Genomic DNA, 16701 nt, shown 5'->3' on the forward strand with positions numbered 1-16701 from the left:
CAAGAAGGGACTAGCAGCAGACTGCCCCAGGGCACACAAAAAACTTGTTGTCTTCTTTTGGAACAAAAGCCAGAAGCACTTGTAGGATTTATGCCTAAAAGACCATTGCACCAAGACCTGGGTTTTCTTCCCAGCTCGGTCGCTGGCTCAGTAGTCACCTGGGGTCAACAACCCTGCTCCTAAAAGGAGAGTAACATGCTGCAAAACAGGAGGCTGGGGTCAGAGTGGCTGGAGAGCAGCCTGGCAGAGAGGGACCTGGGGGGTACTGGTTGATAGTAGGCTGAACATGAGCCAGCAGTGTGCCCATGTGGCCAAGAAGGCCAATGGCCTGTATCAGGAATAGTGTGGCCAGCAGGAGCAGGGAAGTCATTGTGCCCCTGTACTCAGCACTGGTTAGGCCACACCTTGAGTGCTGTGTCCAGTTCTGGGCCCCTCAGTTTAGGAAAGATGTTGACTTGCTGGAGCGTGTCCAGAGAAGGGCAACAAAGCTGGGGAGGGGTTTGGAGCACAAGCTCTATGAGGAGAGGCTGAGGGAGCTGGGGTTGTTTAGCCTGGGAAGAGGAGGCTCAGGGCAGACCTTATTGCTCTCTACAACTACCTGAAGGGAGGTTGTAGCCAGGTGAGGGTTGATCTCTTCTCCCAGGCAACCTGTGACAGAACAAGAGGACACAGTCTCAAGCTGTGCCAGGGGAGGTTTAGGCTGGATGCTAGGAAGAAGTTCTTCACAGAGAGACTGATTTCCCATTGGAATAGGCTGCCCAGGGAGGTGGTGGAGTCACCATCCCTGGAGGTGTTTAGGAAGAAACTGGATGGGGTGCTTGGTGCCATGGTTTAGTTGATTAGATGGTGTTGCATGATAGGTTGGACTTGATGATCTCAAAGGTCTTTTCCAACCTGGTCTATTCTAGTCTAGTCTAGTCTAGTCTAGTCTAGTCTACTCTTAAAACCCTCAGCAGAGACTGTGCATTTTCATTAGCCACAGCTGAATCCCAGACTGGCAATGGCAGCTGAAACACCCGTATTTAATTGAAATGAGCCATGATAGACAGATTTTCATTAGTGCTTATACATAATACTAAAGTTGCTCTTCATAAGTTAATCATCCATTCCTCTCATCATGAACATGGTTTTCTTAATGATGTGGCGACTCAATGCACCACTTTCCTGAACATGAAAAATTTCTCCTCTTTCTCCAAGCTGATCGTTGTTCATTTCTGTTCCCTGTGATCATTCTGCACTCTGACTGCCCAGGAAGGTTGTGGATGCCTCAGCCCTGGGGGTGTTCAAGGCCAGGTTGGATAAGGCCTTGAGCAGACGAGTGTAGTTGAGACACATCCTTGCCCACGGCAGGGAGGATGGAGTAGATAAGTCCCTTCCAACCTAAGCCATTCTATGATTCATTTTCTCAGTACTTGTCCAGAAGGCTTAGTGTCTGGGTAAGGCATCACTTGTCCAAAAAGCACCTGTTGCACTGGCAGTGCACTCTGAAGTTGCAAAATAAAATCAGGAAGTCCTCTCAAAAGTGCTCACAGTGCACCAGAGACCACCCAAGCACAGTGGTCCTGCTCGAGGGGGTACTGAGGGTTATGGAGTACATCTCCTTCACACATTAGCCCTTGCTTCACTGAACCTTATGCACTTTTCAGATGACATTTAATGGGCAGCAGTAAAAGTTGGCAGTACAGAGGTGACACATTCCTCACTTCAAGCACAGATGAACCATGATAAATCTGTGAAGCTTTATGTAGTTGTAAAATAAATGCATATATAAACAAGGACACTCTCCACAGATAGCTAATTAACACTTTGCAGATCATCCACAAGAGCTGCCTGGACTCTGACTTTGAAGTATGCAAGGACTAATGTGGGGGAAGCTTTGCCACTGGTTAAAGGAGAGTATACAACCCTGACCTGGGAGTCTGTAGCCCCACATTTCATAGAATCATAGAATCAAGAAGGTTGGAAAAGACCTCAAAGATCATCATGTCCAACCTGTCACCCAACACTTCATGACTACTAAACCATGGCACCAAGTGCCACATCCAATCCCCTCTTGAACACCTCCAGGGATGGTGACTCCACCACCTCCCTGGGCAGCACATTCCAACGGCTAACAACTCTCTCTGTGAAGAACTTTCTCCTCACCTCAAGCCTAAACTTCCCCTGGTGCAGCTTGAGACTGTGTCCTCTTGTTCTGGTGCTGGTTGCCTCAGAGGAGAGACCAACCCCCACTTGGCTACAACCTCCCTTCAGGTAGTTGTAGATAGCAATAAGGTCTCCCCTGAGCCTCCTCTTCTCCAGGCCAAACAATTCCAGCTCCCTCGGCCTCTCCTTGTAAGGCTTGTGCTCAAGACCTCTCATCAGATAAGTTTGTCCTCATGTGGGCACACATATATGGGAGCACTGCCAGAGGTTTGCAGCATCATCCTCACTGGGACCTCTCAGCAGAGATGAAAGATGATGGAGAGAGTGGCATCTGCCCATTGGGCATGACTGCCCAGCTAGTCTGCCCAGCTTTTGTTGCAGGATATGAGACATAATGCAGGAAAGAAACAGGCATGACAGAGACCGCTACAACACGCAGGCAGAACTGCCAGAGTCAGGGTGGACAGCCCAACACAAAGCCCCTGCCAGCCCTCAGACCATTGCTGACCCCTCACCAGGGAGGACCACAGGTATTTTGCAAGGCTGCTTCAGAGCAGATATTAGCTGTGAAGTGGGTAACGCACGGTAACGCAAAGCAGAGTAGGAAAACAAGAAAGTAGGGGGCAGAGAGCAAGCAGGGGCCCTGTGGGGGGTTATTTTCGATGGTTTACCCCAGAGGATCAAACACTGAGCTTTGTCTTTCCCTAATAAAGCATTCAGCACATGATTTCATGGTGTTAATTGCTCCTGCAGAAGCCACAGCTGCTGCAGCCACATGCATTAACCGAACACAGAGTGGGTGCTAACACCACTGCAGAGCTAAAGAGGCAAGCTCCTAGTTTCACTTAGCTGAGAAAAACTGTCCCTCTTAATGCTTTATGGTGTGGCTGACAGAAAGAAAATTTCAGTGGCTGTGCAGGCAGTCAGGAGTAGATGGGGAAAATGATGAATATTTACAGTACAGAGGAGAATATTTAGGTGAGATATTGAGTATTACCCACTAGAAATGTGAATTGATGCTAAATTTCTAAGAGCTTGTATTATCACAGAGAGAGTCATATTTTGAACATTCAAAATAATTCTGAGTAGCTAATGCAATAGAAGAGCTTATATTAAGCACACAGTATTACAAAATGGTAGATGGCCTACCACACTTGTCTATAAATAAACACAGAGAATTCAAGCACATTTCAGAAGTGACCAAAATGAATTCACTGGCACTTGTTGCTATGGCAGTCCTGGGGGGACAGCTGCATGTGCTGTCCTCCGTGTACCCACAAGACAGGAACAGCGTAGGTAACTACTGATGGCCAGGAGAGGTCATGTTCCCATGGGCAAACCTACTCAAGCCATCTCTGAGGGGCCCAGCCAGACTTCAGCAGGCAAGAGAAGACACTGGCCACCTCCCACCCCAATGTCTCATACTTCTGGCTTCACTCTCCTTGACTTGTCCTGTCAAGGGTGTCCCAGTGCTTCTTTGTTGATTTTTTTCCCTGTGTTGTTTGCATCTATGCAGACCTCATACTCCTGCAGATACCACTGTTAGGGGCTTAGGCTTCTTCCCAGTGCCCTCCCTTAGCAGAGCAATGCTGCTATCCACATCCCACCAGGGTCGGGTTGCAGCAGCTGCTGAAACTCAGGCAGAGGGCGTTTGCAGCAGGCTGAAGATGGCCAAGTCATGCACTCCCCACCTTTGCTACCACCACATGAAACAGAGGATAAAAATGAGAACTCCAGCAAGATAAGTTCAGCAGGCATTAAAGAAACAAAAATCCCAAAACCCAAAGAAAAGCTTAATGCAGAATTTTTCCCTCCCCTGATTTTATTTAGCAAATTTCTGGAGGAGAGATGCTCTTTTACCCAGGCAATTCTGCATCACTAACAGCTTGGTATTGTTTCTGTTGAAATTAGGTGCTGAAGAAGCAAATCAGTTTGCAAAAAAAATGTATCTGCATCTACAAGAAGAGGCAGAAAGAATAAATGAGCTTAATTAGCCACTAGACAAGGAACTCGATTAAGGCATTCTTACATGTAAATAAGAAATGCAAACTCTTCATCCTACACAGTGCACTTGATTCCTCACCCTGGAGAACACACCTTTACAAAGATGACCCTTTGGACAGCTGTGTGGGTCAAGGACCATCTATCCCAGCAGCCATAGAGCAGATGCTGGACAAGAGCATAGCCTGGGGAAAGGCAGCAGTGACACCTTTCCCCCATGCACTGGGTTTCCCCTGTGTGCTCATCCTATGCAATCCTTTTTATTGGCTTTCTGCTAGGTGTAAGATTAGGAAAAGAAATGTATGGGGTTTAAAGAGAAAACCAAAAGGAGTTGTCAGTGAGGATGTAGGCTTGAAAGAAAGCTCCTGGCCCAGTCCCTGACAGCTGATACCACCTCATGTCAGCTGATCACTGCCTACAGTATATATATGCATTTGACACCAGCCAGAGCCCGGCACTTCTGCTAGGGACTGTTTCACCCCTGTGACAGGGGAGGGGCTGGGCCAGAGGGTGCCAAAGACAAGCTTGATAGCTCACTATAAGACTATCAGGATGGAGAGATTTACAGAGGAGAACACTAAAAATAGCCAGATAAAGGCAAATATAATTCTTTATCTCTTGGCTGCTCCATGCATTTCAGACAGTGCTAGAGTGAAAAAGGATGTTTGCTGCTCACCATAACCTTGATGGTTATTTACCATGCCCCATGTCTCCACCACACAATCCCCACAGGCTGGGACCACCAAGAGCAGGTTTAACAGCATCTGTGTAGGAACTGTACCATTTGACCAGGGAATTGTGAGCAGGACATCTAGGAGGATCCATACGCAAGCTGACTTGCAGCCATTTGAGTGTGTGGGATGATACCACATAATTTACTGGCTTCCCAGCATTGCTCTGCACCCACTAATGACCACTTCAGCCAAAACCAATCAGGTTAGGGTTTCAGAAACCTCTGTATTTGTTAAAAGGAAAAAAAACCAACAACCCACAAACAACTATATTATTGCAAAGTTGGCACAGGGTAGCACTCACAAAGGGAATCAAATTTCCCACCTGGATGATCATCTCCATTCTGGTAGCAACAACACTCTCTTTTGCTACAGACCTTGTGGCATCATCTTCAGCTGGATTAGGGGTGACCCTCAAAGCACTGTTTTGCTTAGTTCATGGCATCCAATTGGTCTTGGTCCTGTGACCATCCTTCCACATGCGTAATTCTGTTATTGATGTACCTTAACTACATACAAACCGCTAAACATCTCAACTATGTACAAAAGACTGTCCTGATCAACCTTTTTTTTTTTCCAGGAACAGTTTCTATTGACTATTTACAAATGTCTCAACCACACACAACAGCCTAGGCAGATCTCTGGGACACCTGACCCATGACGTTAATGTGGACACACAAGCTGGACTCACAGTATCACAGTATCACTAAGGTTGGAAGAGACCTCAAAGATCATTGAGTCCAGCCTGAGGGTAGATCAGATTGGATGTTAGGAAAAAATTCTTCCCCATGAGGGTGGTGAGAGACTGGAACAGTTTGCTCAGGGAGGTGATAGAAGCCTCATCCCTGGAATTTTTTAAGGCCACACAGGATGGGGCTCTGGGCAACCTGACCTAGTGTGAGGTGTCCCTGCCCATGGCAGTGGGGTTGGAACTGGGTGATCTTTGAGGTGCCTTCCAGCCCTGACTGTTCTGTGATTCTGTGACTCATAACAGCATGCTTTGGGGTGCAGTCGAGAGTGTACTGGAATAGACTCACCTCAGTGCTAGGGGAAATGATTCACATTAGTATCTGCTTGAAGAAGGGAACACAAAGTTCCCTGCATACCAAACTCAAATCCCAGCAGTTTCCACAAAAGCCTGCTAACATCTCCAAATAAATAAAAACTGTACACAGGGTAGTGGCATAAAAAAAACCCTTGTAACCTGCTGAGATGCAATTTGTAAGACATTTGTGGTGACCAGCTTGCTTAAATTAGTTCCTAAGCCAGATTCATTATCTTTTACTGATCTCATGGAATAAAAACAAATTGCATTTCAGTATAACCAAATGCACTTGGTGGGAAGGATGGTGTGAGTATGGATCATATTAAACACACACTGGAAGAGTCATTTAGCTTCCTTATGAAGCACAACACAATGCATATATGATGGACTTGCAAGAAAAATGAGTCCAATACCGTTTCACCTTAAATGTGATAAGCTCAAGCACATCAATACCAGTAACAGCAAGTTCAATGAATAGAATAGAATAGAATAGAATAGAATAGACCAGACCAGACCAGACCAGACCAGACCAGATTGGAAGAGACCTTTGAGATCATTGTGTCCAACCTATCATCCAACACCATCTAATCAACTAACCCATGGCACCGAGCACCCCATCCAGTTTCTTCCTAAACACCTCCAGTGATGGTGACTCCACCACCCCCCTGGGCAGCCCATTCCAATGGCCAATCATTCTCTCTATGAAGAATTTCTTCCTAACATCCAGCCTAAACCTCCCCTGGCGCAGCTTGAGACTGTGTCCTCTTGTTCTGGTGCTGGTTGCCTGGAAGAAGAGACGAACCCCCTCCTGGCTACAATCTCCCTTCAGGTAGCTGTAGAGAGCAATAAGGTCTGCCCTGAGCCTCCTCTTCTCCAGACTAAGCAGCCCCAGCTCCCTCAGCCTCTCCTCATAGGGCTGTGCTCCAAACCCCTCCCCAGCTTTGTTGCCCTTCTCTGGACACATTCCAGCATCTCAACATCTTTCCTAAACTGAGGGGCCCGGAACTGGACACAGTACTCAAGGTGTGGCCTAAGCAGTGCTGAGTACAGGGGCACAATGACTTCCCTGCTCCTGCTGGCCGCACTACTCCTGATACAGGCCAGGATGCCATTGGCCTTCTTGGCCACTTGGGCACACTGCTAGCTCATGCCAGGTTTTTTCATAACAGCTTAGGCTCAACTTCAGAGGGAGAAGCTGTGCCTGACAGAGAGGACTTCTGTAGCCCCAGAGAGGTCATAGCCAGGAACGTTATCTTCCTCCAGGATCCCATATGTGATTAGGAGAACAATGTTCATTAGTTTCCTCTTAATTCAGCTGAAATCTCAGCACGGCTACTCCTCAACTCAAAAGGATTTCACAAGCTGCTTGACAAAACTAATTTAGTTTAATTAAACTTATCTATATTTTATAGACAAAACACATCTCTGATGTTGTGCGAAATTTATAGATAGCATCTACCCCAGAGATTCCACTCCTGGGTAAATCCACTAGCTGATAGCCCAGTGCAATTTAAGTAATCATTTTTACATGACTGAATCTGATGAAGAGTTTTCTTTGTGAGAAATGGCTCCTTGCCAAACATGGACAAAGCCAGGCAATGCACAAGGCCTTCTCGGAACAGATCAGCATCTACTGATTTAACTGCAGTAATAGCTCTTAACAGGCCTGAAAAGAATTTTCTTCGGCATTAGGTTTTCTCATTTGTGGATGTTCTTGGCTGACCCATTTATCTTTGAATTTTGGGGAGTTTTCATTATAGAACTGTTCACATGGTATAGATGGAAGCCTTGATGGCAATTTTTAAGACTTTTATTTAAGGTCCCTTACAATTCAAACCATTTTATGATTCTGAGATCCACAAAGATGACAGCAATGCAGTTTTCTGCCATCTAGCTCTACCATTTAAAGATAAAACTTGCAAATTCCTCTGAGAGTGAAACATTAATCTGGAAGGATGAGTTCGTCTCTTCCCCCAGGCAACCAGCACCAGAACAAGAGGACACACTCTCAAGCCGTGCCAGGGAAGGTTTAGGCTGGATGTTAGGAAGAAGTTCATCACAGAAAAGAGTGATTGGCCATTGGAATGGGCTGCCCAGGGAGGTGGTGGAGTCACCATCACTGGAGGTGTTTAGGAAGAGACTGGATGAGGTGCTTGGTGCCATGGTTTAGTTGATTAGATGTTGTTGGGTGATAGGTTGGACTCGATGATCTCAAAGGTCTTTTCCAACCTGGTTAATTCTATTCTATTCTATTCTATTCTATTCTATTCTATTCTATTCTATTCTATTCCATTCCATTCCATTCCATTCCATTCCATTCCATTCCATTCCATTCCATTCCACTCTAATTCTACTCTACTCTATTCTATTCTAAATTCAGAGGAGCTGCAAACATCAGAGAAAAGAGCAATCAAAGAATGTAACTAAATGTGGCCCAAAATTGAAGGTAATAGTCTTTTCTACTATTGATTGAAAACTGTATTTCTCTTGGAGTGAAGATGTGTTCTGGATCTTCTAGCGTGAAGCACACTGAGTGCAAGGTATGGCTTTGCTCTGCTCAAGGCTCCTATCGAATTAACAGCAAAACCAGCTGCTGTGCAAGAGTTAGTGCCCCTCAGCTGCCTGCTGCCAGCCTTCTGCCCAATTAGCAAAATGGACAGCACAAGGATTTATCTGTTTCAGGACAGAACCAATCCGCTTAATTCAAACCTCAGGTTACTAGTCAGGGGAAGGTGACAGCCTTGGGCAGTGATCCCCACCACAGAAGCACTAACATCCTGAACCACAGTGGCCATTTGTGCAACAGCAGCCTACCACAGCTGAGCATCCCCACTGCAAGGCATACTCAGTCTCTCCCAAGAAACAAGCATCAATCAGGTCAGACCAGAGAGCAGCATGATAAAAACCCACTCCTATCTGCAGCCCTTACTAAGAGACATTTTCTCCTTGTTTGGTTTTATCTTATGGACCAGGATTACAGGAACTCACAGGGTCATTTCAGTACTTTCAGATCTTGTACTATTTTCTTATTGCCTGAATTGAGTGTTCCCTACCACAGATCTCTGATTTTAAATGCTTTGCTTCAGGCACTTTTCCCTCTTTATGAATCTGGCCAGAGAGCAGGACACACCGGTCAATGCTCTAGCTAGGCTCAGTCAGTTGCAAGAGGAATAAAAAGAAAATGTTTTGTATTTCTTCTCCTGTGAAAGAAAAATACCCATTTAAAATGTTAATATTCATTTGCAACCACTTAGAGGCTGAATTTCTTACAATGCATACAATTTACTGTGCTGCATCAATAAAGTCCTTACAGAGTGAACACCTACAGAATTTCTGTGATGCTGAGGCAGAACAGTGTCTTTGCAATGACACATTTTATATATCTCATAAAAATACTGCTAGCTGGACACCTTCAGTAGCTAGCACATTTCATGTCAGTCTGCTTGAGTAATCTAAACCCCCCAAACTCTGCAATGCTCTCATGACTTTTACCTGACTTCCAGTTTCCATCCAAAGAGGCTTCAAACAAATTGCAATAAATTACCCAGCAATAAAAATGTTTCTGTTCATTTGTATGCAACAAAGAGACAATTTGACTCTGAATAAATGCCTGCTAAGTTAGACCATTATATAAATGCCTAATGTATACCTTCAGAATTAGCTAAATGTGCTAGGTCTTAATGCTATGCCCAGCCATAAATCAACACACTGGAACCATGCTAGCAGCAAAAGGAAATCAATCACTACTAATATAAAGCACAAATACAAACGGATATGGAAATTCCATAGTTAACACAAGAGTTCTTGTTTGGCAGTTTAAGGATGTCTCCTGTCCAATGGACTTGGAAAATATTTGCCACCATACTCAGATCTTGCTGCTCCTCCTAAAGGAGTCCCCACAGGGGACTTTCCCTCCCCTCACTGTGCAAGGCTGCAGCCTGCACGGGTGAGAACCCTGAAACTCATCCCCCAGGGTGCCCTCAGTACCAGGTATCATGACACTTGAAGGGTAGTGTCCTACACAGAAGACAGCTCAGATACGAAGTTGGGAGGCTGCTCTTACTAAATCAAAACCTATTTAGGAGTTGTAAATTCAACTACATGAAGTCACCAGTTAAGTTTTTGACTACAGACAAGCCAGATGACTTCCACACTTCCATTTCTCCTACAGAAAACTGGGATTTATAATGCATGGGAAGCACAAACTTGCAAGTCTTGAGATTTACTTTGATCTACAGCAGCACAGGGACAAGGAGAAAGAGGGGCAATGGGTGACATCTCCAGATGGTTCCCACTCCACCTGCCCCTTAGCCCTGGACACACTTGCCAGTTCTTTTGGTTGAGAGGTCTGCAAGTGTTAAATGCAAACAAGCTCCCTGTAAAACACCCTTCAGTCAGGTCAGTACTTGCATGTCTGGGATGAGTATTTGTTTGGGGTGCATCATACCTTTTCCCTTCTCCAGAAGCACAGCTAAAAGCAGGGCTGGTAAGAAGCCTCTTAAATCAGAGCTATAGCTGACGGGAATCATAATCCAGAACCACAGCCATTGCCTCAAAATGCTGAATGTTGCCTTTTTTTGTCTCGTTCCTTCTAGCACACACAGCAGTTCCCAGCTGACAAATGCACTCATCACACGGCACATCTGCCTTAAGCCCCTTCCCTCGACTTTTTCACAAGGCTCCATTCTTGTGGGAGTCACACTTTAGACGCAAGCCATCCCCTCCAGGATAGTCACATTTGACAGGCAAACTCTGTAAGGATTTGAGAAACAATGGCTCTGGATCAGATGGCACAAATACTTTAGAAATTTCATTATCCCAAAATACAAAGGAGCACTTGAAAAATTATTTTTCATGGCCAATGAAAACATCACAAGAATAGAAGACACACTCTTTCCAATCTACCTAATTTAATTTCTACTCTTATTGCTTACTGGGTAAGGCTGTTTCTCACACTCCAGCATACAAATGAGAACATTCTAGCAAGAAGTGGTAAATCTTTTTGTGTTTTTTTTTTCCACTTACATGCACCAACAAACTATGTTCAGCCTTCTCAGAGAAAACATTTGAGTTGAGACATGAGGTGATCTACAAGAAAACTAAATGATCAGCACAAACTATGCGACTATCTCTGAATAAGATACAGACATCACCATATGTATTATCATCTACGTCTGGCTCATCTTTTACTAGCTTTCTGCTGGTGGTGCTTCTTGCACTAGTTTACCACTTTCCTCCACCCCTGAAGATTCTTATTATCTCAATGCAGAGGCATTTGCTGATAGCACTCATCACATTCACTGCAGTTGTTCACATGATGGAGCCTAAGCACAGTCACAACAGCATCACAGCAGATCCTTCTTCATTAACAGATTCATCAACGATTCTACTCCCAGACCACAGTGTCTTCCAGGTCCACTCTGGCTCTGCAGAGTAAACACTGCACATGAGCTGCGAAGCAGGTGCCATCTTTCTTGTTTAGCTGCTTGTGAAACTTGGTCATTTCTTCTCGTTGCACATTGTCAGGAAGGAGCAGATTGCAGATGTGCTCTGCCTATAATATTGTTTTTATGATACCCTGCCTGCTGGCAGAACAGCAGAAGCAACATTTGGAGACAAGAATTTGCAGTGTGTTTTCAGTTTGGGGTAACTGAACTAAGAGGCAGTACAGCAGTACAGAGAGAGGAAGAAGGGCTTGTACTGAATTGCTGCTGACAGATTTCTATAACAACCCAAATGAAAAAAGTTATATTGAAAAGATAAAAATAAAAAGAGAAATATATACTTCAATATGTTTTTCATGACCAAACAGAATCCCAGAATGTATTTGGTTGGAACAGATCTCAAAGATCATCCAGTCCAACCTTCAACCCAGTACTGCAGGGTGTAATACCTTAAATCAGAACAAACCAGGTCACAACGAACCAGCTGGTTAACCTGTCTATTTCTGTTTTCCCAACACAGAAGTGAGGGAAAAGCAACACACAAAAACTTGGGATTGAGACACACACAAAATGAGATAAGAATAGTTTACTGAACAACATCAGAAAAACATGATACAAAATGCCTAATTACCTTAGTCTGTTTGCAGAAAAAGCACAGAACAAAGCAGCAGCAAGCAGAAGCAAGCGAGCCAAAAGCCAAAGCCAGCAAACTACTCCCTCATCCCTGCTTGTCCCACTGCCATCCCTGAGAAAAAGAACAACACCCAAAAACCTGGAACCTGGAAGCAGCAATCAGAACAGGAAGCCTCCGATGTGGCAATCTCAACTTCAAACCCTGTATTTTGCTCCAGTTAGCACTTTCATTTTTGAAGCTGGCATGAGTGCAGTCTGGTTATGAGTAACAATAGCAGGTTCAACTCAAACCATGACAAAGGGTCAACACCAAACCATGTCCCTAAGCACCAGGTCCACGTGCTGATTGAACACCCCCAAGGATGGTGACTCCGCCACTACCCCGGGGCAGACCATTCCAACAGTTAAAGAATCCTTTCAGTGAAGAAGTATTTACTAATATCCAGCCTAAACCTCCCCTGGTGCAGCTTGTAACCATTTCCTCAAAAAACTGATACACCTTTTTGAGATGTACTTCCAGTCCTGACTTTACATGCCTGTTTCCTGTCAAGAACATTCTGTCAGCTAACAGTACACATTCTGCCCCTGTACTCAGCACTGGTTAGGCCACACCTTGAGTACTGTGTCCAGTTCTGGGCCCCTCAGTTTAGGAAGGATGTTGACTTGCTGGAACATGTCTGGAGAAGCCCAGCAAAGCTGGGGAGGGGTTTGGAGCACAGCCCTGTGAGGAGAGGCTGAGGGAGCTGGGGTTGCTTAGCCTGGAGAAGAGGAGGCTCAGGGGAGATCTTACTGCTGTCTACAACTACCTGAAGGGAGGTTGTAGACAGGTGGGGGCTGGTCTCTTCTCCCAGGCAACCAGCACCAGAACAAGAGGACACAGTCTCAAGCTGCACCAGGGAAAGTTTAGGCTGGAGGTTAGGATGAAGTTCTACACAGAGAGAGTGGTTGCCCATTGGAATGTGCTGCCCAGGGAGGTGGTGGAGTCACCATTGTTGGAGGTGTTTAGGAGGAGACTGGATGGGGCGCTTGGTGCCATGGTTTAGTTGATTAGAGTGTGTTGGACTCGATGATCTCAAAGGTCTTTTCCAACCTGGTTAATTCAATTCAATTCAATTCAATTCAATTCAATTCTATTCTATTCTATTCTATTCTATTCTATTCTATTCTATTCTATTCTATTCTATTCTATTCTATTCTATTCTCCAGGCTAAACAACAAAGCTGAAATAGACACCAGACGTTTACACCAACGCTTCAGATATTTTTATTAAAATGTTCTTAAAATATGTGCCTGATACACAGAAGAAAAAACAAAAACATTTAAAGTAGTAATATTTGAACTGCCAACAGCATTTCTTCAATAATTTTAGTACATATGTATCTTCTAAAATAACAAAACCTGACACAATCAAGGAAGGAGCATCCTGGTTCTATTTAAAGCAGTTTGGAAAAAAAAAATAGGTAATTGATTCAGAACTTGGAGACTTTAAATTATGAACATTTACTGCAAAATGACATCTGGGGATTCAGCTTGGAAAGTTTGTTTAGAAAGCCTTGTAAATCAAACTAAACACTGCCTATAATCTGTGAGCCAATTTAAGGCGATCCCATTGCACATGGAACTCATTTATCTGCGTTCACTGGTACCCAGCTGCCCAGGTGCCAAATTCATCTTGTGTAGGCTGCTGACGAAATTGTGGTGATGCCCCTGAAAAGAAAATGGGCAGAAAAATAATCAGCTGTGACTGTTGAGCAGATGTAGTACGAGCTCTTCATCCTCTGCTAGAGAAAGCCCAGTATCTAAGGGCAAATAAGGGTCCTCCTCTTGGATGAATTTCGCCTTCTTTCTTTTGGGTGGTATTTCTTCCGCTACAGCACTGTTTCCATAGCTTCTTTTCTTTCTTCCACTCTTCTCCTCAAGTTCACTGCAGAAACAAATCAATTAAGTCTTTTTAACAACTGTGGAAATCGATATCATCATGTAATCAAACAATTCATTTTAAACGGGGCAAATTTATGTCAAGATAAGAGCAAACAAAATTACAATTCAGAAGAGTGAAGCAATAGAAGCCAATGAACTCAGAATGTCTAAATTAGAACTGCTTTCAGGCTGAGGTGGTGCTGGATGTTCTGCTCTCTTAATTGATTACTGTATGTCAGGATACTGCTATCAGATTTATCTAAGATTTTCTGCCTTACAGAGTGACAGACAACATGACAAAGCTGATTTGTCTACTGATATGTCAGTAGACATGCATTCAAGATCTTGTCTGAAATAAACACACAAGAAGAATTACAACATGAGAAGCGTAATTTCACCAGTAAATGCTACACTTCTTTTAGGTTTTAGTTGTGTGGGTTGGGTTTTTTAGGTTTTTGTTTGTTGATGGTTTGGTTGGTTTGTTTCTTGGTGGGTTGCTTTTGTTTGGTTGGGGTTTTTTTTTGTTTCAGAAGCTTTCCTTGGAAGATATTAACCTCCTCTCTGCCATGAAACAAAGAAGGAAAAAGCCAAACCTAGTTATTTTCCCTGGTGAATGCCCACTTTTTCTGCTGATTTGAAGACTTACATGAATCGCCTTTTACAGCCTTCAATCTAGCTGGAGACTAGAATGCTGGTGACTTGACTGCTGTCTCCTGGCCACATGACAGCAACATAAGGAAAGCCCAAGCTTTTATGGAACAGAACAGAACAGAACAGAACAGAACAGAACAGAATAGAATAGAATAGAATAGAATAGAATAGAATAGAATCAACCAGGTTGGAAAAGACCTTCGAGATCATTAGGTCCCACCTATCACCCATCTAATCATCTAAACCATGCGGCGTACAGGGGGAGAATGACCTCTCTGCTCCTGCTGGCCACACTGTTCCTGATACAGACCAGGATGCTTGGTGCCATGGTTTAGTTGATTAGATGGCGCTGGGTGATAGGTTGGACTTAATGATCTCAAAGGTCTTTTCCAACCTGGTCTATTCTATTCTATTCTATTCTATTCTATTCTATTCTATTCTATTCTATTCTATTCTATTCTATAATAGCTCCAACTTGGGAATACTGTCCTTAAATGAATACAGGAACCCAAGGCCCAATTCAAACTACCTTCAGCTGTTGTACTAATTATCGGTCTGTGAAATGCTGGTTTCACCACTGACTGGAAACCAGCGTAACTCAAACATTAGCCCCAAAACATGACAGTTTTCAGGAAGTTCCCCGGTGCACTCTGAGAAGGATCAGCATCACAGCACCTCCTCCTCTTCCTGGCTCATACACTGTGCTTCCTGGCTGCCTTTCCATTAAAATGAAGGAGCAACATGAGATCTGACAGCTTTGCACTGGATTGAAGATGTCACCTGCCTCCTTCATCTGTCCATCCCACCTTTCATAGAAGAACAGTGCCAACTCTTGACTAGTCATTACAGCAGTGAGACAGCAAGGAAATCACATGAGAAACAAAACTGCATTTCCACAACTGAAACAAACAAAACACCCTACATTTATACTGCCCTCCCCTGCCTATCCAAATGAAATAGTGTTAATCGTGTTAAGTAACCTGATCTATTCAGAGATGTCCCTGCCCCATGGCAGGAGAGTTGGACTAGATGACCTTTAAGGCCCCCCTTCTGACCCAAACCAGTCTATGAATAGCTGATGACTGGGCACCAAATACTTTTCCCAAAATTAGGACTTTTAAAAGGATATAGCAACTTTGTTGGCTTCAAGCTGTTGTTTGCATGGGAGTGGCTTTTCACAGCAATACTCTGAAGAAGTAAGATTCTTCCAAGTGGGCAGTGCAGGTTTGAGCTGGAGATTCAGGGTGTTCATTTTGATCAGGAGAGAGTACAAGTGTTAAGGCTGAAATCTTGTTTAGTAAAAGCATTTTAGCTTGTTTGCAAAAGAGCAGATTATTTATTCACATTTGAATGGGCTCTGAAGCCCAGTTTGCACTCATAATCGCCTAATGCTTCATCTAAGACATTAGTTTCGAAACGTCTTGGCAAATAAAACCATGTGGAAAATCTCACTAGTTGTGAAATAGCACACTTGAAACACAAAAAACTGTATTCACTTTTGGAGTTTCAGAGGTTCATAGGCCTAGATATTTGTAAGGTTTAAACAGAAATTAAATATAAAACTATATATATAGTTATAATATAAATATACTATAGTTATAGCATATAGTATAAATATACTATAGTTTTTTATATATACGTATATAAAAATACTATAGTTATACTAGAAATATAAATTATGAGATTTCTAACTCTTTTCCACAAACAAGAAGCACATCAACACAATTATGATTAATTTTCAGCATAAGCTTTCTGGCAACATTATGCTGAGTCAAGCTGTTTCTTTTTATTACTGAGGGATCACGGGGCTCCATTAGTAGTGCATGCTAAAGACGTATGCACACATTAGCAGATGTGTTTTCACACTAATCTGACCCCAACTGGGCTGTAAGCTGGAGAGGTAAAAAGAGGAATGCATAACACAGGAGGCAGCAGCAGCAAAGCCACCAAGTGATGAGTAGAATAGAATAGAATAGAATAGAATAGAATAGAATAGAATAGAATAGAATAGAATAGAATAGAATAGAATAAACCAGGTTGGAAGAGACCATCAAGATCATCGTGTCCAGCCTATCAGGGATGATATATACAGGGATGATATCTCCCTATGTCGAGCTAAAGGCTTGTGTTT

The 16701-nt window shown here is 43.7% G+C and overlaps 1 protein-coding gene across 1 annotated transcript in view; it reads right to left on the minus strand.

Moving 5' to 3' along the window:
* Window positions 1-13453: 13453 nt before the first annotated feature.
* The window catches only part of DDX10 (DEAD-box helicase 10), a 192189-nt gene continuing 188941 nt past the window's right edge, over window positions 13454-16701 (minus strand). Inside the window, exon 18 of the mRNA XM_054164752.1 lies at window positions 13454-13923. Within this exon, the coding sequence (XP_054020727.1) occupies window positions 13734-13923 (190 nt within the window). The 3' untranslated portion in view covers window positions 13454-13733. The remainder of the gene's footprint in view (window positions 13924-16701) is intronic.

This window comes from Dryobates pubescens, chromosome 10, assembly GCF_014839835.1.
Source record: "Dryobates pubescens isolate bDryPub1 chromosome 10, bDryPub1.pri, whole genome shotgun sequence".
In the NCBI taxonomy this organism is placed as follows: Eukaryota; Metazoa; Chordata; class Aves; order Piciformes; family Picidae; genus Dryobates; species Dryobates pubescens.